Raw genomic sequence first — 27,439 nt, 5'->3', positions numbered from 1 at the left:
TTCTTTTTAATATATGGCAGTTTTTCTCCTTATAAAATTCCTTAGGTATTCTTGCTTATTATTTACCCATGTGAACGTTAGATTTATTCTGTTAATTGAAAAAAAAAATCCATTCTAATGTTCATTGGCATCGCATTAGATTTATAAAATAATTTGAGGAGAATTGTCAACTTTACCTTCTGGAGTTTCTCATCTAGGAATGTAGTAGTAGAGACAAATCTTTTAAAGTTTCACTGAATCAAAGTTAGGAACATGCTCAATAGTACATGTTTGTGATTCCTATAAAAAATAGCTACCATTCTCTTATACTACTACATTTTTTGTTACTACTTCCTTCTCTTCTTTCACAAAGTCGCTAAATTTTAGGTAGGTTAGGTAATTTTCCCAAAGTCATACAGCTCAGAAAGGACTGATGTCAGAGCCCAGAGTCTAAACCCCTGTGCCATGCTCCCTCCCCAACTGTAAGACACCAGACCACTGGCCTTGTCCTCCTGAACGCTGGCGTTAGCTCTCTTCTTGTCAACATCACATAACCGAAGGAAATGTTTCTTCACCACCCTTTAGTGGCCAAAGAGGCCTGATCAGTATCGGTAGTTGGAAAGAAAAACAGAAGAAAAGAAAAAAATAGAGCATATTGAAGAAGAAAAGAAAAAAAGGGACAAGTATTGCAGATCTTCACTTTGGGAACAGGTGAGGAAGCGAATGCTTTGGGTAATGGCATTTGGTTACCAGGAAACGTTATGCGTTGCCTATTCCGAACAGCCCAGTCCACAGATCCTTCACATGTACCAAACTGTAGCAAGCGCAGATTCTTACCTTTGTGTCAGATTCTTCATCAAAAAGAATCGTGTTTATGTTCACTTGTTTCCCTCTGCTGTCTCAGGAGCTGTGGCATGTGGCGTGGTCTCATTGGTTGTTGAAGTCTCACTGTGTGGATATAGCTTCCTGAGATGAGTAATTATTTGATCAGTCATACCGTCTGCTCTGTTTCCTAATGTTATAATGGCTTCACCTCCCCTGCAGGACTTTGTGTTTCCTATTTGTTTTACTGTCCCTCCCAGGTCTCTACCCTGGCCCTGTCACTCATTTTTGTTCATTTTTTTTCAAAGGGTGTTTTGTGACGGGAACTGAGTGTGTGCAGATTTCTTTGGTGGTGCTGTTGCTGTGAGTTCTGCTGTGTGCAGTATTCTCCCCTTTGGAGAACAGATGAGAACATCAGTTTCCATCACAGTTGGCTAGTGTGATGTTTATGAAGTGAATACTATTTTCTGATGACTTTTATTTATGAACAGAGCTCTGTTTTCTTGGTACATAGCCCTAGTTTAAAGGCCAGCATAAGGCATCAAGGTGAAAGGGGTTGGATCTCACATGGCTGATTGAGAGGTTTGAATATGGGACCTGGAGGCTCGAAAATCACGCTGAGCATGTGTGCGTGCGTGCCCCAAATCCTGAGGAGACTGGTGGAGAAGTGATTGTGGCATGTCTGCCCCCCTGGGAGGTGATTTCTCACTCCCTGTCTCTGGTGAGTGTATACACTATAGCAATATAAAAAAAACTTAGTCAATTTTTAGGGTTAGACATCTTGTGGGTAAGGCACAAAGCCTGCTCAAGCCCATAATATTTAGTTTTTGTTTGTTTGTTTTCTACTGATTTCAGGCACTTTTCCTATTGTGTGGCTGTTTGTAGAACCAAAGCCATTTCTTCCAACCTTCCTCTTTTGCTATTATTGTTCCTCGGATAGTGAGTATCCATAGTTGAGGGGTTCCAGTCCCTACACAGTCGCACCTTCTCAGACCTAGTGCACACGTCTTGCACTGGCTGTGCAGTAGAGCTGAGCGCTGCAGCGATATAACTTATCCCCAAGGTGAAACTTCCAGGGAAATGTTCTAGTTCACTTAGGGAGCTCTGTTGGAAGTTTCGGGTCCAATACAATGGATTTATGCCCTGCTTTGTCCATTCTCCAAAAACAGACTTATTTCAAATGCCTCTAGCATCAGGCAAAAAAATCATGCCGAGTAAATGTTTTGTAAATTCAAAAATACACATTTCAAGGATAATAGTAGTGTAATAAAATTTCAGAATGATAAACAATTAAAATAATTATTTTTAATTGTACTGGACATGTATCTTATGATAAAGAGAAGGCAATTATGTGTGTTGGAAAATCAGTTGAAATTGGACAATTTGACTGAGAAATATACTCTCTCAGGTTTGCAATTTTAGAAAATTCTGTGTACTTTTTGTACACAGAATTCAGAACACAGTAAAATCGCTATAAAAAATTCAAGGTGTTAATTTAATGCTATTTTTTTAAAGAAGTTTTCATTTAGTTTTTATTCATTATTATTATTTTTTACTTTGACTAGAGAGAGACAGGGAGGGAGAGAGAGAAAGGGAAACAAAAAAGCAAGCTGCCAGGTCTGGAACTCGAACATGATCAGCTGTGCAGGAGTCCAGTGCCTTAACCACCACACCACCTGCCAGTTCTGTTTACTGCTATTTTTAAAAGTATTTTATTCTTTGCTTTTCTAGAAATCATTTCTATATTTATATGTTCTGTGAATTATAAATGCAGTAAACATATGTCTGTTTTACATTCGGGGTTCTAATATATCAAAGGGTTGCACCTTCCTCCTTCTACCCTTAGACATAGCAGTCTCTTTCTGATATATAATTAAATGATATGAAAATTTTCAAGCATATAAGATTATGCGTTTTTTAAAAAGTCACCATTTAAAAAAAAATTTGAGTGTAGTGACAGGTTTACCTAACAGAATTGAGAAAAAACATGTTCTTCATTTCAAAATAAACTATTGTTCACCTTAAATGTATTTAAATCTTTTGCTTAGAGCGTTAACTGTTTTCCTTGAGCTATTATTAATATTTAATTAAGTTTAAGAGCTGTTCAATTCTGCTTCTGAGTGCTGTGCCTGTTTTTATGTATTTATTAGCCAGAGGAAATGGCCATCACAGGGCTTATATCCCAAACTAAGAATATGTTTGTGAACGTGTTGTGTTTATTTTTAGGCTTTGCCTCTTTCCAGGCAGTTCTCTTGGCAACATTGACATTGCTTCTGCCTGTTGTGTGTTTTTTGCACTTAAGCTCTTCCATTATATTCTCCAACTACAGCTTACTTCATGCAAATGTTCTAGCTGTGCTATCAGCTGTTAACTTATATAATCTTTCCTACAGTATTTTCAGTCAAGTTGTTTTTTCCTCAATGTAAGGAAAAAAATAAATTTTGGTGAAATTTAGGCAATGTTTTTTTTCCATGGAATATGCCAACTTTTTTTTTTTTCTTCCCACTCTGGTGGGAGATCTGATTCTGACTACAATAACTAGGATTTGTTTGTTCTCCACTGCTTCTCAGACACCTGGCACAAAAGAATCTGGAATACTGGTAGACTGTACATGGCACCCAGGGTCAACCAGCTTGCTGGAGTAGAAAGGCCAGTACAGGTGGAATGAGTTACTCTTCTAGCTCTGCAGACTGCAAAGGAGTGAATCTCAGAAGGAATAGAAAATCTCTTGGGTTGCTAATCAAAGATGAGCTGGATTTCTATAGGAGCTGGGCTCAGGGATGCAAAAACTGTGGGTACACGAAGAAAGTGACTCCTGAAAGGCAAGTCCCAAGTGCCATTGTTCACTTCTTTTACAAAAATGAATGTGCCCTTGAGGGCCAGCAGGTGGTGAAGAATGTACCAGACAATATGTAGGAGTTGGGGGCTGGGGGAGGGGGAATGCATGTACACTATAATGGTAAGCAAATTCCACCATGGACATAATACAGCAAGAGGATAAATTTGACTAAATCGTGATATGTGTGAGGTGGGATCTGAGAAAGTTTCTTTGGGAAAGGCATTTGAGCTAAGATGTAAAACCATGCTACTCTAAATAGGAACCTTGGATGGTTTGCTTGAACAAACCATCACCTAGGAGCTTTGTAGAAATACAGATTCTCAGGACTGGCAGGTGGCATGGTGGTTAAGGGTACTAGATTCCCACATGGCCAACTGTGGTTTGAGTTCCGGACCTGGAGGCTTGCTTTCTCACTCTCCTTCTCTTTCTTTCTCTGGAAATATAAAAATAATAATAATAAATTAAAAAGTTAAATAAAGCAATAAAACAATTCTTTTTTTTTTTTTTTGAGAGGTTTTTGCTATAGGGCACGTGCGCTCACCAGAAAGAGAAAGAGACAGAGAAACAAAAAGTGAGGAATCGCCCACCAGGGGGGATGGCCACACAGCAATCCCTTCTCTACCATTCTCTCAGGATCTTGGGCACGCATGCACACGTGCCTGGCTTGAGTTTAAGCCACTGGGCCCAGGACTCGAATCGCGGTCGACTACATGGGAGTCCAGTGACATAGCCATTATGCCAACTGCTGGTCCCCAAAGCAATTCTTTTTTTAAAGAATTATTTAATTTTATTTATTCATTCAGTTCATTTTAATATGATCAGAGAGAGAGGGAAAGTGAGAAAGCAAGCCACCAGGTTTGGGACTCAAACCGTGGTCAGCCATGTGGAAGTGTCCAGCACCTTTACCACTGTGCCACCTGCTGGTCCCCAATAAAACAATTCTTTAAAAAAAAAAAAGTGCAGATTCTCAAGTCCCACACAGATCCGCTGAATCAGGCCCTGCCTGCATTTTAACAAGATATCCAAGTGGTTTTTGTGTACATTAAAGCTCGAGAAGTGAAGATATAAAGCTTCAATATGAATTGAAGTGAGAGTACTACAGTGCTCTAGGCAGAAGGAACAGTGCATGTAAAGGTGTGTCTTTTTTTTTTTTTTTTTTTGAGAGATTTTCACTGTAGGGCGCGTGCGCTCGCCAGACAGACAGAGAGAGACATAGAGACAGAAAGCGAGAAATCACCCCCCAGGGGGGATGGTCACGCCGCAATCCCTTCTCCTCCATTCTCCTCTCGGGATCTTGGGCACGCACGCACACGCGCCCGGCGTGAGTTTTTTAAGCCACCGGGTCCGGGACACGAACCGCGGTCGACTACGTGGGAATCCAGCGACATAGCCATTACGCTAACTGCTGGTTCCCTAAAGGTGTGTCTTTTAGGAGGGTGCTTGCTGTGCTCAAGGGACTGAAAAGGAGGCTGGGTCCAGTGAGGGAGGGCAAAGTGTGTGTGAACTGATTTTGGACTTTGCAGTTTGAAAATAATCCTCTTGGCAGTAAATAGATACATAAAACTAAGTAAGAGCAAGAATTAATAGTCCAGACAGAAACTGAAGGCAGCTGGAATTAGGATCATTTTAGTGACAATCAAGAGAGTAGAATTCGTTTGAAAGATACATTTGTATAGACACATATGTACACCCTTGTTTAGATTCATAATGAGTTAGGAGTAATAAGAGGATTATCAAGGATAGTTACTGGATTTCTAGCTTGTGTAATGATCCACTGAGGTAGGAGATTTGTCTGATTTGCAAAAACAAACAACCACTTTGGACATGTTGCGTTTGATGTGTCTTTGAAACATCTAGGAGTACATGGCAGTATGCAATGGAGTACACATATGTGGCACTTTCTATGGGAAGGTCTAGAGTAGAAGTAAGAATTGTAAGCAATTCTGCATGTACATGTTAATTGAAGTAGCAGACTTACATGATTGCCTGAGTAGGCGGTGTACAATAAGAGAGAGTAGGGGAAGACTCTAACAAATTTTAGTAAAATGGGCTCATGAGAGGATAAGCCTACAAACCAGCGACATAGCGAAAAAGAAGCAAGGAAAAAGAAGCAAGGAAACCAGAGTGTGGTGTCCTGACAGCCAGGGAAGAAGTGTTTCAAAAGGATAAACTCTCACCATTGAACTCTCAACATTGCTGAAAGTCCAGAGGAGTGATATGTCTTATGAATTTGGCAGATTATCAGTAATCTTTTGGAGAGTTTCTTAAATGGAGAAGTACAGATGTAAATCAGTATGAAGTGGGTTCGAGAGTGTGTGGGGTGGAGGGTAGGGAGAAGATGAGCAAAGAGTCAGCTAGAATAGATTTTTTTTCTTTTATTCAGTGTGTTCATTGAGTATCTATTGATATTATATGTCAATCAATGGGAATGTGCAAATGAAAACTAAGTCCAATAATAGTGATGTAAATCACTATGCTGAGAGTAGTTAAAGATATGTAGCGCATGTGTGGGAGGGTTGTACATGCATGCTCCCTGGAGAATTAGGGTGGGAGACAGAAAAGTCAGTCAGAGCTAGCTTCCCAGAAGCCATCTTGAGCTGATTCTTTAAGGACTTGCCTGAATACAAGGAGAACAGAACTCTGCTCAGCAAGCGTGAAGTCACGAAGGCTCAAAAGGGAGTGACTGTAGGGACTGTGTACACTTTAGTTGGCTGAAACATTGGTTGGAGTTGACACACAACTAAAGAGGCAAGATAAAATAGACTTGCAAATGACCTTGAATGCCATTTGAAGGTGATTGTATTCATAGAACTTTGGGGGAATCAGTGAAGGATTTTTAAGCTAAAAGAAAGACGCGATGATGACAGGTAATTTATTACAAGCTGCACAGTAGGCCCGTTACCTGCATTCTCACAATACCCATATGATGGAGCCTGTTGTTATTCTCTCCACTACAGATAAGGAAACTTACAGAGGTGAAGTAATTTGTCCCAGGTCATGCAGTTAGTACACAGAAGAGAAAAGATTAACCTCAACCCTGTGTACTTGATGTTCCGTTTATATGACCACTATATCATATAATATCAGAGACAGCTAATTTCCCAGATAGTAGAAATGCAAGCAAAATGTTAATTGCCTTAAGTAAAATTGAATTATTATGGAGCTTTGGAGGGAGGCAGATTACATCTATTTGGGGAAGATGAGGAAACACTTCATTGTTTTATGAATGCAAGTTAATGAGAACTAGTATAATGTACACTGTGTATACTGAGTTTACATAGAAAATATTCATTCTTTGGGTTTTGAATGGTTTAATAAATGCTCAATAGACAAAAGGATGGTTCTCAATACCTAACTTGATACACACTAGTTACTCAATAATTACAGTTATCATTGCACATACTAAAATGTTCACATTATACTAGACAGTGAGTAGAACCATAAATACATTATTTGTCCTCTAAAACCTATTTCATAAAGCTTGCCAGTTTTTTGAATGTAGCTTTGTTAAATAGATGAATTCTTGCCTTATAATCACCTTTTTGTAGCATGAAAACAAATACAGTAAGGAAGCTCACATCTTCAAGTGAGCAAAGCATCATTTCCTTTGTGTGTGCACTGATTAAAAGCGATCTCATGATTTTAAACACATAATTCACTTCTGTTGAATTTGGCACTTGAGTTTTGAAGAACAGAAAACAGAGCCTGTAAGAAAGACCAGGGAGTGGTATTGTTTATCTCAGACAATAAATAAGCCTAGAAAATAGTTTCTCAAACATGTATTCTAAATAATGTTTCTGATTCTGTCATCATTTTATGTTTCATGAAAATAGTAAGGATGGCTATTTGAGGACATACTTTAACTTGTTGATTGGTTGGTTTTCTGTATATTATTAGGATACCAATGCGGTAGCAATGTGTTAGTTTTTGAAGTACATATATTAAAAATTGGAATGATACAGAGAATACTAGAGTGGCTTTCATGCCAAGATAACATGGAATTTATAAAATATCCCATGTTTTTTGGAATATGATTATAAAGAAGCTCAGTGTCACAAAGATTTTGATTATCTTGGTAAGTCTACAGATTCAAGGCAATTCTAGTAAGTTTATTTGTTTTTTAATGAGAGAGGGAGAGAGAGAGAGAGAGAGAGAGAGAGTAAAAGTATATCTTTTGACTGGGTCTCATCATTGTAATTCTCAGCCCCAGTCTCCTAATTAGCTGAGATTATAGGTGCATGCCACCATGTTTAGGCTGTTCAGGTTAGTCTGGAATCCAACCTGGGTCTCCCATGTGACCTCAGCCTTATACAGCAGTGCCCTAATATTTATGCCACCACAGCTGGTCCCCCAATAGGATTTTTTTGGAGGGTGTTTGCAATGTGGACTTGCTGGACAGAGACAGAGAGGGAGAAAGCGAGAAATCACCTCCAAAGGGGATAGCCACTTCACAATCTCTTCTCCTCCATTCTTCTCCTAAGATTTTGGGCACACACATACATGTGCCTAGCATGATTTTGACGCTGCCAGATTTGGAATTGGAACTATGGACAGCTATGTGGAAGTCCAAAGCCTTAACCACCATGCCACTTCCTGGCCCCATCCCCAATACGATTTTTAATGAAACTTAAAAAGTTAATTTTAGATATTATATGAAAGAGCAGAGGGCCAAAAATAAGACGATTTTGAACAAATATGAAGGTTGGAAGCTCATTAAGCTCTAGGTGTGGTTTTGTTACAGAATAAAAACAAAGTTTGTGATAGAAAGCATATGTGTAGACCTATACCATATGAACAATAGACTTTGCAGGTCTCTGAAGATGGACTAGTTACTAAATGAATTGTGCAATAATTGTTGCTGGGACAACCAACTATGTGGAAAAAATACAGTTATGTCCATAATTTTAACCACAGACAAAATCAGTACCAGATGGGTTAAAGACTTAAATGTGAAAAGCAATACTTATACTGTACAACTAAAGAATATACTTAGGCATTCTGTGTAGGCAAGGGTGCCTTAAAATATAAAATGCACAAATCATAAAAGAAAAGTTGGTAAAATTGACTACATTAAAAACAAAAACTTGTGTAAATCCAAAAACTCCATGAAAGTGAAGACAAACCACAGAGAAGGATAGATAAATTTTACACACATAAACAGCACAGTATTGGTATCTGGAGTATATGTATACTCTTGAAAAACTTCATGAAAACAGGCATTATGAAAAAACTTCATGATTTTCAATTTTAAAATATATTTTTAATAATTATTATTTTAAAATTTGGTATAGGGTACATGCATTCACGGGAGGGGGGGGAATGAGAAAGCAAGCCGTCAGGCCCATGATTCGCACTGCAATAGGCCATGTGGGAATCTAGCGACTTAACCACCACACCACCTGCTGGCACTTCAATTTTTTTTTAAACACCAAAATAAACTTGTACTAACTTGTTATAATATGTCAGAACAGGATCTAGTTTGAGGCACTGAGAAAGAGAAGACATCACTTTGAAAAGAGTCCCTGTCAGAGAAACATGAATTCTACTAAAATTGAAATAAGAATAAGCATCAAATTTATGGAGAAGCAAGGATAGGATGTTGAAACCATTGATTCTTTACTAAAATTTTATTGGAGACTGGTCCCACTGCTCAAGTGATTAATAGAGACAGATTTCATATAGCCTACTGTAGTTCAAATCTGAGCCTGTGCAGCTTGAAAAATATGCCAGGCACATGTGTGTGCATGCCCAAAATCCTCACAGTTGGGAAGAAGAGAGGAGAAAGGATTGCAGTGTGACTATACCCCACTGGGGTTTATCTCTCTCTTTCTCTTTCTCTCTCTCTGGCAAACACACACACCTTCTAGCAACTAAAAAAGAAAAAGATTGGGAATAGCAGATGGCTTAATGGTTATGTTGCTGGACTCCCACATGGCTGACTGTGGTTCGAGTCCTGGATCCAGCAGCTTGAAACTCATGCCAGGTGTATGTGCCTACATGCCCAAAATCCCGAGTGCAGAATGGAGGAGAAGGGATTGCAGCATGGCCATCCTGCCCAGGGGGTGATTTCCTGCTTTCTGTCTCTCTGTCTCTCCCGCGTGCATAGACATCCTATAGCAAAAATCTCTCTCAAAAGAGAGTTTATGGAGTTGGTACCCTAAAGAAATCAGCAGTTTACAATGAATAACTTGTTTTAAGAGGAAAAATAATGGGCCAGCTGGTGGCATGGTGGTTAAGGCGGCTGTATCCCACATAGCTGACTGTGCAGTTTGAGTCTCAGACCCAGTGGCTTGAAAAACACACCAGGTGCATGTGTGAGCATAAAAAGAGAGAGAGAGAGAGCTCACCCAAAAACAATGTTGAAGTTGACACCACAATGGCAGACCACCCACATCTGATTGTAAGGAAAAAAATTAATCTCTTGTTCATGCTCTAATTGAAGAAGAATGATGATTAACAGCAGAAATGTTAGCCAATACCATACATACTTCAATTGGTACAGCTTGGACAATTCTCGCTGAAGAAAATTAAAGCTGAGCAAACTTTCTGCTCCATGGATACCAAAGCTACTGATCCCAGATCAGTTGCAGAGAAGAGCAGAGCTTTCCATGGGAATTTTAAACAAGTGGAATCAAGACCTTGTCATTTCTTTGAAAACTTGTAACAGGAGATGGCGCATGACTTTCCAAGGACAGTCCTGAAGACAAAAACAAAACAATGGCTACCAAGAGGTGAAAATGGGCCAGTGAAAGCCTAACTGGACTGGTAAGGGTAAAGGTCATAGCAACAGTTTTGTTTTGTTTTGTTTTTGAGGGGGGCATGCTCAAAGCATTTTACTTGTTGATTTTCTAGAGGATTAAAAAAAAGTTATATCTGCTTGATGGACTGTTTTGAAAAAGTTAGCAGAAGCTTTCACAGAAAAATGCCAATGACAGCTTCACTGATGAGTCTTTCTCTGCCAAGATAATGCCCTGGCTCATTCCTTTCATCAAATGATGACAATTTTCAAAGCATTTTAACGGGAAATCACTACATCTACATTATTACAGTCTTGATATGGCTCCTTCTTCCTTCCTAATTATAAAAAATCCTTAAAGACTAAGGGGCGTGGTGGTTAAGGGCACTGGAATTCAACATGACCAGCTGCAGTTCGAGTCTTGGACCTAGTGGTTTGCTTTCTCACTTTCTCCCTCTCTCTCACTGTGTCTCTCTCTGGTCAAATTAAAATAAAATAAATGAACACATAAATAAAAGTTAAATGGGATAATTCTTTTTAAAAATCATTAAAGACTACTCATATTTCTTTAATTAACAAGGTGAAAAATGCTGCATTGACATGGTTAAATTTCCAGGATCTTCAGTTCTTTAGGCATGGACTAAGCAACTGGTATTTTCACTTACAGAAGTATCGTGAAATTGATGGAACTTATATTGAGACATATAGTTAATGTTTTATATTCTCATCTTTTTTTTTTTTTTTAGAGATTTTCACTGTAGGGCGCGTGCGCTCGCCAGACAGACAGAGAGAGACATAGAGACAGAAAGCAAGAAATCACCCCCCAGGGGGGATGGTCACGCCGCAATCCCTTCTCCTCCATTCTCCTCTCGGGATCTTGGGCACGCACGCACACGCGCCCGGCGTGACTTTTAAGCCACCGGGTCCGGGACACGAACCGCGGTCGACTACATGGGAGTCCAGCGACATAGCCATTACGCTAACTGCTGGTTCCCTATATTCTCATCTTTTAATTGCAGTTTTCCACAAACTTTTTGAAGTCGCCTCATAGAATAAAGTCTTAAATATGAATTATAACAAAAGAAAAAGTGGGCAAATAGGCAATTTACGGAAGAGTGATTAATGCACACATAAAACATGTTCAAGTTACCGGTAATCTAAGAAATGCATGATGCAATTTAAACCGTGAGGTGCCATTTCCTGCCTGTAATTTTGGCAGCATTTAATATGTCTAATGATCAAGTATTGGTGACTGTGTAGGTAGTAGAGGGATTTTCTTCTGCTAGTAGACGAATAAATTGATTCCATAATTTTCAACAGCATCTGGTAAAACTATAACTTCCCCATGAGGAAAGAATCACATACCAGTATACATCAGACATTTACAAGAATGCTCTCTGTGACTGCCAGTGCTTATTAACAGTAGAAGGAATACATCGAAGTGTGTGTGTGTGTGGTGGGGGGGGGGAGATGGAATGCTATTTGGCAGTACAAGTACGTGAACTAGAATTACATACATTGCCATGGACAAGTCTAACAGTACCAAAAAGCTCTATTATAATACTATTTTACATGACATTCTAAGTCATGAAAAAAAATAATGCTGTTGTTTAGGAATGTCTACATATGTGATAAAATGAGAGGACATGAGTTAGAATGATAGACATCATATTCAAGATGGTGGTATCTTTTAAGAGGGAAAGGAAGGTGGATAGAGAAGGGCACACTTTATATTGCTCCCTGATGTGGAGAAAGAGTTGCTTTATTAATCTTCTTAACTTTTCATTGAATTTTTAAAAGTGTAGTTGGAACTTTTTAAAAAATCAGTCATTATTAGTGAAAAAGAAAAGTATTACTGATTCATTCAAAAGTGTTACCATTGCAATGAGATTGCATTTCTTACTCATTCAGGTATTAATTTCACAGGATTGCTTTTATACATGCAAAAAAGGGGAACCATTCTAAACAGCGAATTGACAGCTTTTCTTAGATAGGATGTGGGTGAAACTAAACCAAATATGACTTTCTAAGGCAAACTCCCCTTTTTCCAAGATATTAATATTGAGTGTCAGAAAAGTCATGATGCCTTTTTGCATAGAAAAAAACATGCCATGACTTTCCCAACAACCCAATATTTACTGGAATATAAATTTTTAAAAAGACATTGTTTTATAACATAAACTATTATCTGCCTTAGATACAGACACACACACACACACACATACACTCAAACCTTTTTAAAATAGACTGAAAGATACTATAAATTTTTGCCCTAAGCATTTAGGATGCTGTGTAAATGATTCTTACTGATTTTTTTTCAATACATGAAAGAGATGATGAGGATGAATAAAGACAGATCCCTTACTCTGTAACCGCAAGGTTTTCACGTAAGTAATGGCTACACATTTTCCCTTCTAAATTTACAGAAAGGTTTATTGGTGTTATATTCGTCTAGAATACTGAGAATAACATTACCTGTAGTTTTTTTAGTTTAGTGTTAACTCAGAAGAGAAGGGACTCATTTAATTTCACCTGTATCTTGCCTCTCCCCTCCCTCTTCTCAGATATTAGTATGTTTAGCATTAACCAAGTAGATCCAGTGTAGTGCACTGTAAGATGTATCTGGGAAACAATCTTCCTTTAAGGAATTGGTAGTTGTGCCTGGTTGTTTGTTTCTTTGTTTAGAGAGATTTTTGCTATTGAACGTGTGTGCTCATTTGAACAACAGAGAGACAGAAAGTGAGAAATCACCCCCAAGAAGTTATGGCCATGCTGCAACCCCTTCTGCTCCATTCTCCTCTTGGGATTTTAGGCACACATGCACTCGCGCATGGTGAGAAGGTTCAAGCTGCCAGGTCCAGGACTCAAACTGCAATCGACTACGTGGAAGTCCAGCAGTGTAACCATTATGCTATCTGCTAGTCCCAGGGAATTGGTAGTTTCTGTTTTATTTTTTTAGAGGTTTTTGCCTAAGGGTGCGGATGCTTACCAGAGAGAGAGAAAGAGAAAGGGACAGTGAGAGGGAAAATGAGAAATCACCCGCTGGGGGTGGGCCATATTATAAACCCTTCTCCTCCATTCTCTTCCTGGGATCTTGGGCATTCACACACAGGCACCCAGCATGATTTTCAAGCTACTAGTCTAGGCCTCAAACCATAGTCAGCCATGTGATATAACCACTATGCCATCTGCTGGCCCCTATTTCTGTTTTCTTAATCTTGTAAGAAGGACATTTTTGTAAAGTTTATTTGTCCTAGGTGTACCCTACACATTCATGGCTTCAAGATTATTAAGTTTCTCTAGAAATGAAAATAAAGATTAAATACAAAAGCAGTGGATTTGTGGTCTCAACTGTTCTTTCCAAGGAGACTGAATCAATTCTTTAGATATTCAAATTGATAACTACATGTGGGTGTGTTTTTCATGTCTTCTGATAAAAATGAAAATTTTAATTTGGTTTAAAGAAGAAATCAAAGCCCTATATAAAGCCTAATTTCCAAAGCCTGAAGACTCTTTCTTTGAGAAAAAGATGTATGAATGCTCCTGACAAACAAGTCTTTCTCTGCTCAGCAAATTTGGTTTGGGAAACAAAATTTCACATAACTTGCTCTAATTTTATTCTATAAATATGTTTAAATTGAATCATATTTAATCATATGAGTATGTTATGAGCATGCATAATCCACTGTGCAGGCATACTGAATAGAAGAGATGGTTTCATCCTTCCGGCTCAAAAGCCTAAGTTCCTAAGAGGTTGAGAAACTGCAGATGAATTTTGTGATGTGGTCCTTTGACAATCCTACCTGAGTGACTGTATTGCTTCTTTTTGGTTCCCTGAGTGGCCCACCTACTCCTTGGTCAACACTGGCTTTTGATCCTAGGGGAAGAGCTAAATATAAAGAACCTTCTGAGTCACTTCTGAAAGAGAAGCATCTTTGTCAGGATTCTTAGAAAAACTCATTGACTTCTGAATCCTTTGTGCTGATGGCAAACTCTGTGAATGCCTCCCACTCTTTGGCCACCATGCTTTGGTCCTCCCAGTGTGATAATTCATCAACATTAGAAGAGCTCCTGCCCAAGCCTCTTGCCTTTCCACTTCCCATCCCCCATGTCTGGGCCTCTTCATCGGTTTGGGCTCTATGTTCCATCACTGCAACTACACTTCCGTCCCTTTCTCTCCTGTTGTCCTCACCCAGGAAAATGCCACCCTGGGTTAAATCTGTTTCTGTGCCTACTCTACCACTGTACCAGGGAGCTGACTTTGACCAGATAGCCATTCTGGCTGGATTCACCTCCAATCTATTTATAGAGGCTCCAGAGGCAGTCAGCCACTGCCTAGCCAGCCCAGTTACCACGTAGTTATCCCCTGAGTATTATCAGTGCTCTCTTTCTATTTGGTCTTTTCCATCAGCACACATTTGGGATATTTTCCCCATCTTGGTTTTTTTGTTTTTTGTTTTTGTTTTTTTTTTCTTTAAGATAGTTTTTGATATAGGATGTGTGTACTCACCAGAGAGGCAGAGAGACAGAAAGGGAGAAGTCACCCCTCCAGAGGGGATGGCCACACTGCAACCCCTTCTCCTCCAATCCCCTCTTGGGATTTTGAGCACGTATGCACATGCACAGTTTGAGTTTCAAGCCACCATGTCTGGCACTCTAACCACAGTTGGCCATGTAGGAGTCCAGCGACATAACCATTGCACCATCTGCTGGTTCCCCTATCTCTTTTTTTACTGAATTATTTATTTTATTTTGTTTATCATTATCGTTGATATTTATAATTTGCTTCAGAGCATGCACATTCACCAGAGGCAAAGAGAGAGAGAGAGAGAAAGCATGCTAAGTCGGAGACTCAAACTGCGGTCCACCATGTGTGGTCCACCAACGCCATCCATGCCACCTGCTATCCCCATGTTTTCCCCATGTTAAAAAATAAAACAGAAAACTGTATTTGACCCTGCCTTCCTTTCCAATTCCTGTCTCATTGTTTTGTTCTCTTTTACAGCAAAACTCTTCTCAGGAGAATGGCATGGATTTGTAGTCTTCATTTCTTTACTCCCTATTCTTTCAAATCCACTCCAGTGGAGCTCTGTCTCTACCATTCCATTCATGTCAAGGTTGCAGTGACTCATCTGCATCAGCCTCTCCACAGGATCCCTGTGGTCTCTCCCTCTTCCTGGAAACTCTGTCTTCCCTCACTTGGCTTCTGGGCTACTGCCCCTCCTACTTTAAGGGCCTCAGGTCACCTCCCTACTCATTCTCCTCCTGCCTTCTAAATTCTTTGCAACTCTTGTTTTGTTTGGCTCCTCCCTGAGTAATCATAGACCCCTAGATGTAAAGATCTATTTATATATGTCAGTAACTCCCAAATTTATGTCTTTAGCTTCAACTTCTCCATAGAAATCTGGAGTCATATATTTCCAATTGTATCAATGACTCTTCCCCATTGAAGTTTTTTAAAGAAATATTTATTATTATCATTATCCCATTTGAACAGAGAGAGAGAGAGGGGGGAAGCGAGCCTCCGGGTCTGGGACTCAAATCTCAGTCGGCCATATAAAAATTCAGCACCTAAACCACCATGCCACCTGCTGCCCCCACCCCCCTATTGAAGTTTAATAGGCAACTTGAATGTCACATGTCCAAAATATATTTTTTCACCTTTTCTCCATTAAAAATTGCATCATCCATGTAGCTACACCATAATGTGGCAGGTTACCTGAGTCTTTTTTTTTTTAAATGTATTTTAATAGCAAACTTACAGGAATAGCACAGAAGATAGACAACATTAAAAACATGGGACAACTCAGTATAGTGAATGGATGGAATCTACTGTATAATAAAAATGCTACAAACACCATTTGTTGCTGTCAATAAGAAATTTACTTGTTTTAAAAAAAGTCCATATGCTGGCATTGTCCAGAAAAATTTAACAGGTTTATTTATAATCATTATAAAGTTGAACTGCTGAAACTTGTTCACCTAAACATTTTCACTTGCATTAATGCTTTACATCCCCACATTTATATTAAAAATCTACACACAAATGAAAACAGAAAAACCACCAAAACCCGATTTCTGTCCCCTATTTTCCACTCTTGGTATCTTTTGATTTCTTGGTATCTCTTTTTTTTTTGGAGAGGTTTTTGCTTGTAGGGCACGTGTGCTCGCCAGAGAGACAGAAAACAAGAAATCACCCCTCAGGGGGGATGGCCACCCTGCAGTCCCTTCTCCTCCATTCTCCTTTCAGGATCTTGGGCACACACACACCCACGCCCCACATGAGTTTAAGCTACCGGGTGTAGAACTCGAACCACGGTCAACTACATGGGAGTTCAGCGACATAGCCTTTATGATAACTGCTGGTCCCACAGATTGTTATCTTCAAAAAGGCCAACCAAATAGGCCTCACTTGCCTACTGCAAAGCACAAATAGCTGCACTCTGGAAGTGCAGCTCTGTTTTGAAATCCTGAGCTATTTCTCGCACCAGACGCTGGAAAGAAAGTTTGCAAATCAGAAGTTCAGTGGACTTCCGATAACATCTGATTTCAGAGTGCCATGATACCGGGCCTGTAATGATGAGGTTTCTTCAGCCTTCCAGTAGAGGGCCCACTCCTGTGAGCAGCTTTTTGTAACCAGTTGCTTCCTGGGTGCTTTACCACCCGTGGATTTACAGGCTGTCTGCTTTGTAGGAGTCATGGTATGGAGACCTCCTTACCACCACCACCACCACCACCACCACCCCTGGCTGGAGCTTGGAGAGCTAGAGGTGGCTCTGGTGGAGAGCAAGGGCCCTGAGTCTGGTTTTGTTTGTGTGTTTGTTTGTTTTTTAATAGCTTTTGACACCTCCTGGCATTACATCTCATATTTACATCTTTATGTTTTTACTTTACCCACTGGAATACAACCCCATGATGGCAGGATCTCATGTTTACTTGCTCTTAAGGTAGGCAGAGCAGTGTTTCTCAAAAATGCTCATGGTCTCAGCCCCAGAATCTGTGCATGAGTTCTCTTACATGCAGGGGGGGCTTTGCAAATATGATGAAGCTAAGGATCTTGGGATGGAGAGAGTATCTTGGATTTTCTGAGTGGGACCTATGTAATCATAAGTGTCCTTATAAGGGAAAGATATTAGAGGAGCTAGGACATGGAAGTAGAGACTGGAGTGACACAGCCATCAGCCAGAGAAGGCAGACAGCCTCTGGAAGCTGGAAAAGTAAGGATGGAGTCTCCCCAGAGCCGTCAGAAGGAATGCAGCTCTGCCAGCACCTTTAGCAGTAGCTCCTTAAAACCTAGTTTGGACTTCCGTCCTCCAAACCATAAGATAATTTTTTGTTTTGTTTTTAATTTGCCATAGGGTGTAGGTGTATGCACTTGCCAGAGGGAGACGGAGGCCAGGGTTGGAAGGGGTAGCATGAGGAAGTGACCTATATAGAGAATGGTCGCACCACAATCCTTTCTTTTCCATTTCTACCTCCTTTCAGAATATTGAGCACACACAGACACAGAGGTGCCCAGCATGTTCTCAATCAGCTGAGTGCAGGGTTCGAACTGCACAGTCAGCAGTGTGAATCCAGCCTTCCTTAACCACCGTGCCTAAATGTGTGTGTTTTTAAAGCCACTCAGTTTGTGGTCATTTTTTTACAGCAGTAGTAAGAAACTAATATAATCCTGTATCTCTGGCACTTAGAATTTTGATGACATGTAGGTGCTAAATAAGTAATTTTATTCAAACGAATGGCACGTCTTTATTATTTTAGATCCCATCTGAGATTATTGAAATTTTCAGCCCTGCTCTAAATGTTATCACTGAAAATAAATGATACATTCTTTCTTTGAAAAATAATCTTTTTTCTTATTTTCGTTCAGGGAAAAGGGTTTTTGTAATTGTTGTTTAGTTATCCTAGTCTATTTTAGGCAAGCATTTTGTGTGTGTGTGTGTGTGTGTGTGTGTGTGTGTGTTGATTTTAAAATCTCCAAATGTCAAGAATAGAAATGACTTTAAAAGGCATGTGGATGAATTTCCTTATCTGATGTTTGTATATTTCTTACACTATCCCTGACAAGTGACCATCCCTGGCTATTTCAACCTTCAGTGATGGGAAACTCATTTTGGCTGAAAGAGTCTAGACCACTTTTGGATAGACTTTTCTGCCTTTCATCTATTTTGATTTCCACCTACAGAATTCAACCAGAACTGGAAATGTTAGATATAAAGAAAAAAAAAAACAACTGAGTAGTTTTAGCCAACTTATTTAAATTATATTTGATGTTTAAGTAACTGATTGTCTTTACAAGTGAAATGCCTACGTTTGCATTCACATTTGTCAGGAAATCCTTATGCTATTTCACCAGAAGCCATCAAACATGCTTTCAGCAGATAAAAATCAAAAAATGGTTTGCAGGGAGGTGATGTATCTTTCTGTTGCTCCCTCATTGTATCTCGAAGGAGGCTTTTAAAGACCGTAATCTTCAGCAGAGAATGGCATGGATTTTCCTTTGTGTTTCTACTTCTCTCCCAGCACTGTCAAATTATTAATATTTTTTGTTGTGAGTGGCTTAACTGATGCAGGACAGTCGGTTGGAATTTAGCTCAACAGATGCTGAGCCTTGGGTCTCATGTACTATGCTAGACACCTGAGAAAAAAGTTATGATCCCTACTCCAAGAGAAGGTCATAATCCAGTAGGGAATACAGACATATGAACACAAACTTGACAAGGAGTGATAAATGCTTTACTGATGGCACAGACAAACTCTATTATATCTTTTTAGGTGGAACATTGGGTCTTCTAACCTGTAAATGTAAGGATTTCTCAGCCACTGAGATTGAGTCTGTGCCCTGAGTAAGGCTGCATTTTCCATCTTTAAGATGACAACCATGGCTTTATCCAAAGGAGAACTTAAGGGTAGTGATTGCCCTGAAATTCTTCTGAATAAAGGAGTTCCCTCAAGAATGTTAAGCTCCAGGAAGAAAGACAGGACCACGTCTGACTTGTTCTCTGCCATAGCTCTAGCGCCTACCATAGAAGGTCCTTGGTTGTTGAATGAATCGATGAATGCATTACTGTTCCTCTCCTGAACTTTGTGTCAAGAATAGATGTAAGAGATAAGAAAAGAGAACATTGTGTGATTTCTCCCTTTTATGAATTACCACACAGTTGTTCATTTTTTGGTAGTCTTATCATTTGTCTCCTTGTGTTTCTTGCTCATTCAGCAACGCCAGATACATGGCAGGCCACTGTGGGAGATCTTGGACCTGTCTTATCATTTGTCTCCTTGTGTTTCTTGCTCATTCAGCAACACCAGATACATGGCAGGCCACTGTGGGAGATCTTGGACCTGCTGTCTTCACCCTCTCTCTACAGCAGAGAATCCTCAAGAGCAGGCATTATACCAGACTCATGTGTATCATTGGTGCATGCTTAGTATGATGCATGTGCTCAGTAAGCATTTCTCCCCAAAATGAATTATTAGTGACTTTGAAGTAGGAGAGGACCTCCATGGATTGGGAGAAGCAGGTTCTATAAACTGATTCGTTGAACTTCTGTTGGATCAGGATCTTAAAGGATCTTTTTTTTTTTCTTTTTCAGTTTTTTTTTTTTAATTTTATAAACAAGTACAAAACTTTCAAAGCTGTGCCTCTCACTATTCTCTTATACAAATAGGATGCAATGGCAAAATGGTTGGTGGAGTAGAATCTGTTACTATCCAAGTTCCAGTACCTTCGAGAGACAGGAAGTCAGGTCATCAGTTGGCTAAGGTGGCAGGATGGAGATATAGTCCTTTTTCCCCTCTCCTGATACTCTTTTCCTTTTTTCATTTACCTCCATATGTCGGTCATATGATAGTAATGTCTATAATGTCTTTTTTCTGGTCACAGATAGGAAAGCCATTAATAAGGCAGTAGAGCTCTTTTATTGCTTAGACTGTCTATGGTGTTCATTTTGTCCTCTGTTCTTTTTCTTATTGCCCTTCACAAACCACCTGGACTGCAAACCTCTAGTGTTTAATGACTGATTTACTGATTGGGTTGGAGCCTTTTTCCATGAAGGGTTAAAGCTGTTATTACAATGGAGCTGTTTTGATATTTGTGTTCACGTGTGTACATAGTTTGTATGTTATGGTCTATGCAAAAAAGAATTCAGAACTGTCTTGGCATAGAGAATTTTATTTCCATCTGTGAAAACAATAATAAAATATTGGTATAAATGGTTAACATATTCAGAAATATTCATATTTCTGCTGATTACCAAACACTATGTTAGGTCCAGGGGTAATGGTGAGAAGACTAGATATAGAATGGTCTAGTTGGGGAGGCAGACAACAAACAAGGAGCCAATATCCAAATACAAACTCAAATCCATTACAGAGGAACACTCAGGATGTCATGACATGATGTGATAGTCCTATTTCAGTAGGGGGAAATAGGAACTTTCCTAAAGCTGTGGCCCACTGAAATTGGGGGTTCAAAATGGACTCAGTCATGGTAGGATGACAGAGCAGGCCAGTGCAGGCAGAGCAGAAGCAGTTACAGACACCCACACACACACACACACACACACACACACAACAAAACAAAATGCCTATCCTTTGAGCAGTTATTCTGAGGGGAGAGAGGATGACTATGCATGGGCACTCATGTATGAGAGAGGTGGCCGCCTAGGATCAGGAATACAGGCTATGATCATGAGACCGAACTTCCTAGTGAATCCTCTGTGTTTCCATACTCACTTTTACATAGCTTTCCTATCAGTCTTTGCCACCGGCTCAGTAGTAAGGGACCCAGAGAGATAAGGGTCTTGTGTTATTTTCCCAGTTCTTTAGCTCATAGCCTAATAGGTGTTAGGTCATATGAGCTGCTAAGTACAGCTGGTGGCATGGTGGTTATGGTGCTGCATCCCACATGGCTGACTCTGCAGCTCAAGTCCCTAGACCCAGCAACCTGAAAAACATGCCAGGCACGTGTGTGTACATGTCCAGAATCCCAAGAGAAGAATAGAGGAGAAGGGATTGTGGCATGGCCATCCTCCCTGGGGGGTGATTTTTCACTTTCTGTCTCTCTCTGACAAGCACACGTGCCCTATGGCAAAAATCTGGAAAAAAGAAATCCTTTATGTTAACTTGTTCTTCAGTGATACGTGATTGTTAGCTGCTTTTCTTCTGGATACTTCAGTACAATTTTAGCTTTCCTTTGTCAGATGGAGTTGAGTAATTCACAGTGAAATTAATGGGATTGTTTTGAGGCCATGGATTTTAATGGGTGCTTTATACCCTAAAATATTATCTTCTCTCAAGTATTTCAATTCATACTCTATCATTGTCAGACACACCCCAGGGGTGAGGTGATTTTTTAGGTAATTATAACCTGCTAGACAAGAAAATAAAAATGTAACAAAATATAGAACTTTATAAATCTCTGGACCAGCAGTTAGCGTAATGGCTATGTTGCTGGACTCCTATGTTGTCGACTGCAGTTCGAGTCCCGGACCCGGTGGCTTAAACTCACGTCGGGTGTGTGTGCGTGCGTGCCCAAGATCCCGAGAGGAGAATGGAGGAGAAGGGATTGTAGCATGGCCATCCCCCCGGGGGTGATTTCTCGCTTTCTGTTTCTCTGTCTCTGTCTTTCTGGCGAGCGCATGCACCTTATAGCAAAAACCTCTCTCTCAAAAAAAAAAAAAGAAAAAGAAAAAGAAAAAAAAGAACTTTATAAATCTCTGAGGGAGAAAAGTAGATATATTACCAAATGACTGAAGGCTCTAGAATATAGGTTTCAAGAGGATAGAGTCTCAAGTTATCCACTCCCATGTTCTCACCCTTAGAACAGTGCCTGGCAGAGTGGGGATCCAGAAATAGTTGTTGAATGAACAAACAAAAAGACTGAGCAGTTACACTTAGCCAGGTATACCAACATGTATGTTTTATACATATTTTAAAATAAGCTTGAATTGTGAGTAGTTGATTTTAAGTTTGTTTAGTTATTTTAAGCCAATGGTAAATGACTGTGACAGAGAGAACCTTGAAAGTGTTCATCATCCTCAAAGTTGGTTTGGAGAACCACGGAGCAAAAGTTTTGATTCCAAATATTCAGTAAATGGAGTAGTTTGGCAACTCTTAGATTTATAACTGGTTTATGTTTCATCCATCTTCCCTATCTGTGTGACCTCCGCAAATGATTTAACCTCTGTATCTGTTTTCCTATTTATAAAGTGCAGTAATAGTAGATCCTAGCTGATAGGATTATTGCAAGGATTAAATCAGTTATTGTGTGTAAAGCACTTGCCCCAATGACACGCATGTAGGGAACTTTAGATGTGTGGCTTGTCATCATCAGAAGTTATTCTCTGTGTGAGGTAACCTCTGTTATCACCCTCACATCCAAGTGATAACCAGAATTTTAAAATGAATTAAGAACTTGTCTTTCTGTGAACATATATTTAGATTTTGTTTATTTCTACAAAAGCTTTAATAAGATATCATTCATATGCTATAAATTTACCCTTTTGAGAGCTAGCACATGGTGTGATGGTTAAGGCACTGGACTCCCACACGGTTGACCATAATTCAAGTCCCAGACTCAGCTACTCAAAATGGTGTGTGTGTACGCAACATCCCATAAGGAAAATGGAAGAGAAGGGATTGCAGCATGGTCATTGCCCTGAGGGGATGATTTCTCACTTTCCCTCTCATTGTCTCTTTCTGGCAGGTGCACACGGCCTGTGGAAAAAAAAAAACCTTTAAAAAAAAATCACAATTCTGGGTTCTGTTTCTCTGTCTCTGTCTTTCTGGCGAGCGCATGCACCTTATAGCAAAAACCTCTCTCTCAAAAAAAAAAAAAGAAAAAGAAAAAGAAAAAAAAGAACTTTATAAATCTCTGAGGGAGAAAAGTAGATATATTACCAAATGACTGAAGGCTCTAGAATATAGGTTTCAAGAGGATAGAGTCTCAAGTTATCCACTCCCATGTTCTCACCCTTAGAACAGTGCCTGGCAGAGTGGGGATCCAGAAATAGTTGTTGAATGAACAAACAAAAAGACTGAGCAGTTACACTTAGCCAGGTATACCAACATGTATGTTTTATACATATTTTAAAATAAGCTTGAATTGTGAGTAGTTGATTTTAAGTTTGTTTAGTTATTTTAAGCCAATGGTAAATGACTGTGACAGAGAGAACCTTGAAAGTGTTCATCATCCTCAAAGTTGGTTTGGAGAACCACGGAGCAAAAGTTTTGATTCCAAATATTCAGTAAATGGAGTAGTTTGGCAACTCTTAGATTTATAACTGGTTTATGTTTCATCCATCTTCCCTATCTGTGTGACCTCCGCAAATGATTTAACCTCTGTATCTGTTTTCCTATTTATAAAGTGCAGTAATAGTAGATCCTAGCTGATAGGATTATTGCAAGGATTAAATCAGTTATTGTGTGTAAAGCACTTGCCCCAATGACACGCATGTAGGGAACTTTAGATGTGTGGCTTGTCATCATCAGAAGTTATTCTCTGTGTGAGGTAACCTCTGTTATCACCCTCACATCCAAGTGATAACCAGAATTTTAAAATGAATTAAGAACTTGTCTTTCTGTGAACATATATTTAGATTTTGTTTATTTCTACAAAAGCTTTAATAAGATATCATTCATATGCTATAAATTTACCCTTTTGAGAGCTAGCACATGGTGTGATGGTTAAGGCACTGGACTCCCACACGGTTGACCATAATTCAAGTCCCAGACTCAGCTACTCAAAATGGTGTGTGTGTACGCAACATCCCATAAGGAAAATGGAAGAGAAGGGATTGCAGCATGGTCATTGCCCTGAGGGGATGATTTCTCACTTTCCCTCTCATTGTCTCTTTCTGGCAGGTGCACACGGCCTGTGGAAAAAAAAAAACCTTTAAAAAAAAATCACAATTCTGGGAGCTGGAAAGTTAGAAGGCATAAACCTGTCATTAGGCCAGCCTATAACATGGCCAATTGCTGGCAAGCTCATAGAGAGAGAGCAAAAGAGCTTCTGCCAGCTCTCTTTTATAATAACCAACTCTCATAGAAACTAACCCCTTTTGTGAAAACTCAAATCACTGGATCTCAGACACATCATTAATTTATTCATTAAACTGTTGTCTCCATAAAGTAATCACAGTGATACAACCCCTGCCCGCTAGGCCTCACCACCTTCCAACATCAAATTCCAGTACATGAAACTTTGGAGGGCAAACCATCATCCCTACCATAATAGTGCCCCAATTCATTCTTTTGAATGTGAATATATCCAGTTTTTCCAGCACTATTTGTTGAGAAGGCTGTTCTTTACCCATTAAATTTTCTTGACATTCTTGTCAAAAATCAATTGACCAGGCCAGCAGTGGAACAACACAGACAACTGTACAGTTTAACAGCAGTTAAGGCTTCTGGATCCAACATAGATGACTGTATATTTTGATCCCTAGACCAGGCAGCTTGAAAGACATGTTGGGTGTGTGTGCATGCATGCTTGCCCAGAATTCCAATAGGAGAAATGGAGAAGAGATTAAAATGTGACCATACCCTGTGGTCTGTACTTTCTTACTTCCTTGCTGTCTGTCTCTGTCTCTCTCCAATAAGCACATGCACTTCTAGCAAATAAAAAAAAAAAAAAAGAAATTTTTAAGGGATAAATCAATCATAAATGCTAAGGGCTTATTTTTGAACTTTCCATTCTGTCTCATTGGTCTTTGTCTATCCTTATGCCAGTACCCTGTCTTGATTACTGTAGTTAAGTCGTAAATTTTGAAACTGGATGTAGAAATCCTCCATCTCCTTTCTTTAATGTTATTTTAGGTATTTTGGGGTTTCTTGCATTCCCATATGAATTATAGGATCAGCCTATCATTTTCTGCAAAAAATTAGGCAGTTGGGATTGTGATAGGAATTGTATTTTCTCTCAGTGGAGGTCAAGTAAGTTTTCTGATCTGTGAACATGGGCTATGGATGTCTTCTTGTTTAGATCTTTAATTATCCTCATGTATTTTATTCTTTTCGATGCTATTATAAATGCAGTTATTTCCTTAATTTTCTTTTCAGATTGTTTATTGCCATATGTTTGTTGGTTTTCCTATTTTTTTTTCATTTTATTGTGGTAAAATGAACATATCCATTTACCTTTTTAACCCTGTTTAAATGTACAGTCCACTGGTACTAAGTCTAGTACATGCAATGTTCTATAATCATCACACAATTTGCAGAACTTTCTCACCATTTCAAACAGAAACTCAGTACCCACTAATCAAACACTCCTCATTGCCCCCGCTGCCCATCCAGCCCCTGGTAACTTCTACTCAAATTTCTGTCTCTAAATTTGTCTATTCTAGGTACTTCATGTAAGTATAATAATACTTTTGTTCTTTTGTATCTGACTTGTTTCACTTAGTGTAATGTTTCAAAGACATACCCATGTTGGGACCAGCAGTTAGCGTAATGGCTATGTCACTGGACTCCCATGTAGTCAGCCACGGTTCGAGTCCCAGACCCAGCAGCTTAAACTCAGGCCAGGCACGTGTGTGTGTGTGCCCAAGATCCCAAGAGGAGAATGGAGGCGAAGGGATTGAGGCGTGGCCATCCACCCTGGGGCGTGATTTCTGTCTTTGTCTCTCTGTCACTCTCTCTGTCTTTCTGGTGAGTGCACGGGCCCTATAGCAAAAACCTATCCCAAAAAAGAAAAAAAAAAAGACTTTCCCATGTTTTAGTATATGTCACTACTCTATTCCTTTTTATGACTGAGTAATATTCCATTGTGTGTTTGTACCATATTTTGTTTATAAGTTCACTTCATGAACTTACGATGGATACCTGAGTTGTTTTCATCTTTTGGAGATAGGTTGCTTTTACTTCTTGACTATATGAATAATGTAACTATGAACATTGTTGTACACTTATCTGTTTGATTCCTGCTTTTAGTGATTTTGGATATATACTTAGGAGTGGAATTGCTGAGTCATATGGTAATTGTGTTGAATTTATTGAAGAATTGCCAAACTGAATTCCATGGCAACTGCATTATTTTATATTTCTACCAGCAGTACCCTAGGGCTCCAGTGTTTCTATATCCTCATCATACTTATTTTCTATATTTTTTATGACAGTCATTCTAATGGATGTGAATATTTTTAAATTAAGAATTAAGCTGCATCTAACACTCTTGTTAATGGTAGAACACCTAATTCCTCAGATAGACGTATGCAAAGTATATTTCATTGAAAAGAAAATCAGAGAAATGTGAATTTTTCTCTATTCACCAATGACTTTATTTCTTTAGTATAATTGTAGTTTCCATAATTTGTTATAGTTGAAGATAAATAATTAAATGTAAAGCTGGGAGTTTTAGAAAAGGAACTTTTAAAATTTTTATAGACAGATAGATAGAGATTGTTTTAAAGTTTGACAATATACCTCTTGCTATCTTTTCTATGATGTGAAAGACAACAGAAACCACTGATAAAACTTTGCCAGAAAAGGGTGAAGAGATCTGTGGCTATTTCTTAAACCCTTCCTTAATGACGCCGGACTGTTCACCTACAAGTATGAAAAAGAAAACAGAAGACACAAGTGACCTCCCCTCTGAGAGTCAAAGAAGCATACCGCTCGCTGTGACTGACGCTTTAGAGCATATTATGGAACAGCTCAATGTTTTGACACAGGTAAGTTGGAATGCTTTGCACTTGGGGGTAAGATATACAAAACAGTCCTGATTACAGAAGGTTATACAACTGCTGGAGCAAGTGGGACCAGCAGATGGTATAATGGTTACATCACTGGACTCCCATGTAGTCCACCATGTTCACATCTGGACCCGGCAGCTTAAAACTCACACCAGGTGCATGTGCTTGCATGCCCAAAATCCCAAGAGGAGAATGGAGGAGGAGGGACTGTGGCATGGCCATCTCCCCTGGAGGGTGATTTCTCACTTTCTGTCTTTCTGTCTCTCTCTGTCTCTCTGGCCAGCGCACACACCCTATAGCAAAAATCTCTCCCTATGGGAACCAGCAGTTAGCGTAATGGCTATGCTGCTGGACTCCCACGTAGTTGAA

General features: G+C 39.4%; 1 protein-coding gene across 4 annotated transcripts in view; it reads left to right on the top strand.

Moving 5' to 3' along the window:
• POC1B (POC1 centriolar protein B) overlaps window positions 1-27,439 on the top strand; it is a 118,588-nt gene that overhangs the window by 85,782 nt on the left and 5,367 nt on the right. For all 4 annotated transcript variants that reach the window (XM_027774329.1, XM_006154813.3, XM_027774331.1 and 1 more), the window contains one exon: window positions 26,831-27,049. In XM_027774329.1, coding sequence (XP_027630130.1) covers window positions 26,831-27,049 — 219 coding nt within the window. The remainder of the gene's footprint in view (window positions 1-26,830; window positions 27,050-27,439) is intronic.

Source organism: Tupaia chinensis, unplaced genomic scaffold (assembly GCF_000334495.1).
Source record: "Tupaia chinensis unplaced genomic scaffold, TupChi_1.0 Scaffold000423_1, whole genome shotgun sequence".
In the NCBI taxonomy this organism is placed as follows: domain Eukaryota; kingdom Metazoa; phylum Chordata; class Mammalia; order Scandentia; family Tupaiidae; genus Tupaia; species Tupaia belangeri.
The sequence above is the reverse complement of the archived record's forward strand: the minus strand, read 5'-3'. Positions and strand labels throughout refer to the sequence as shown.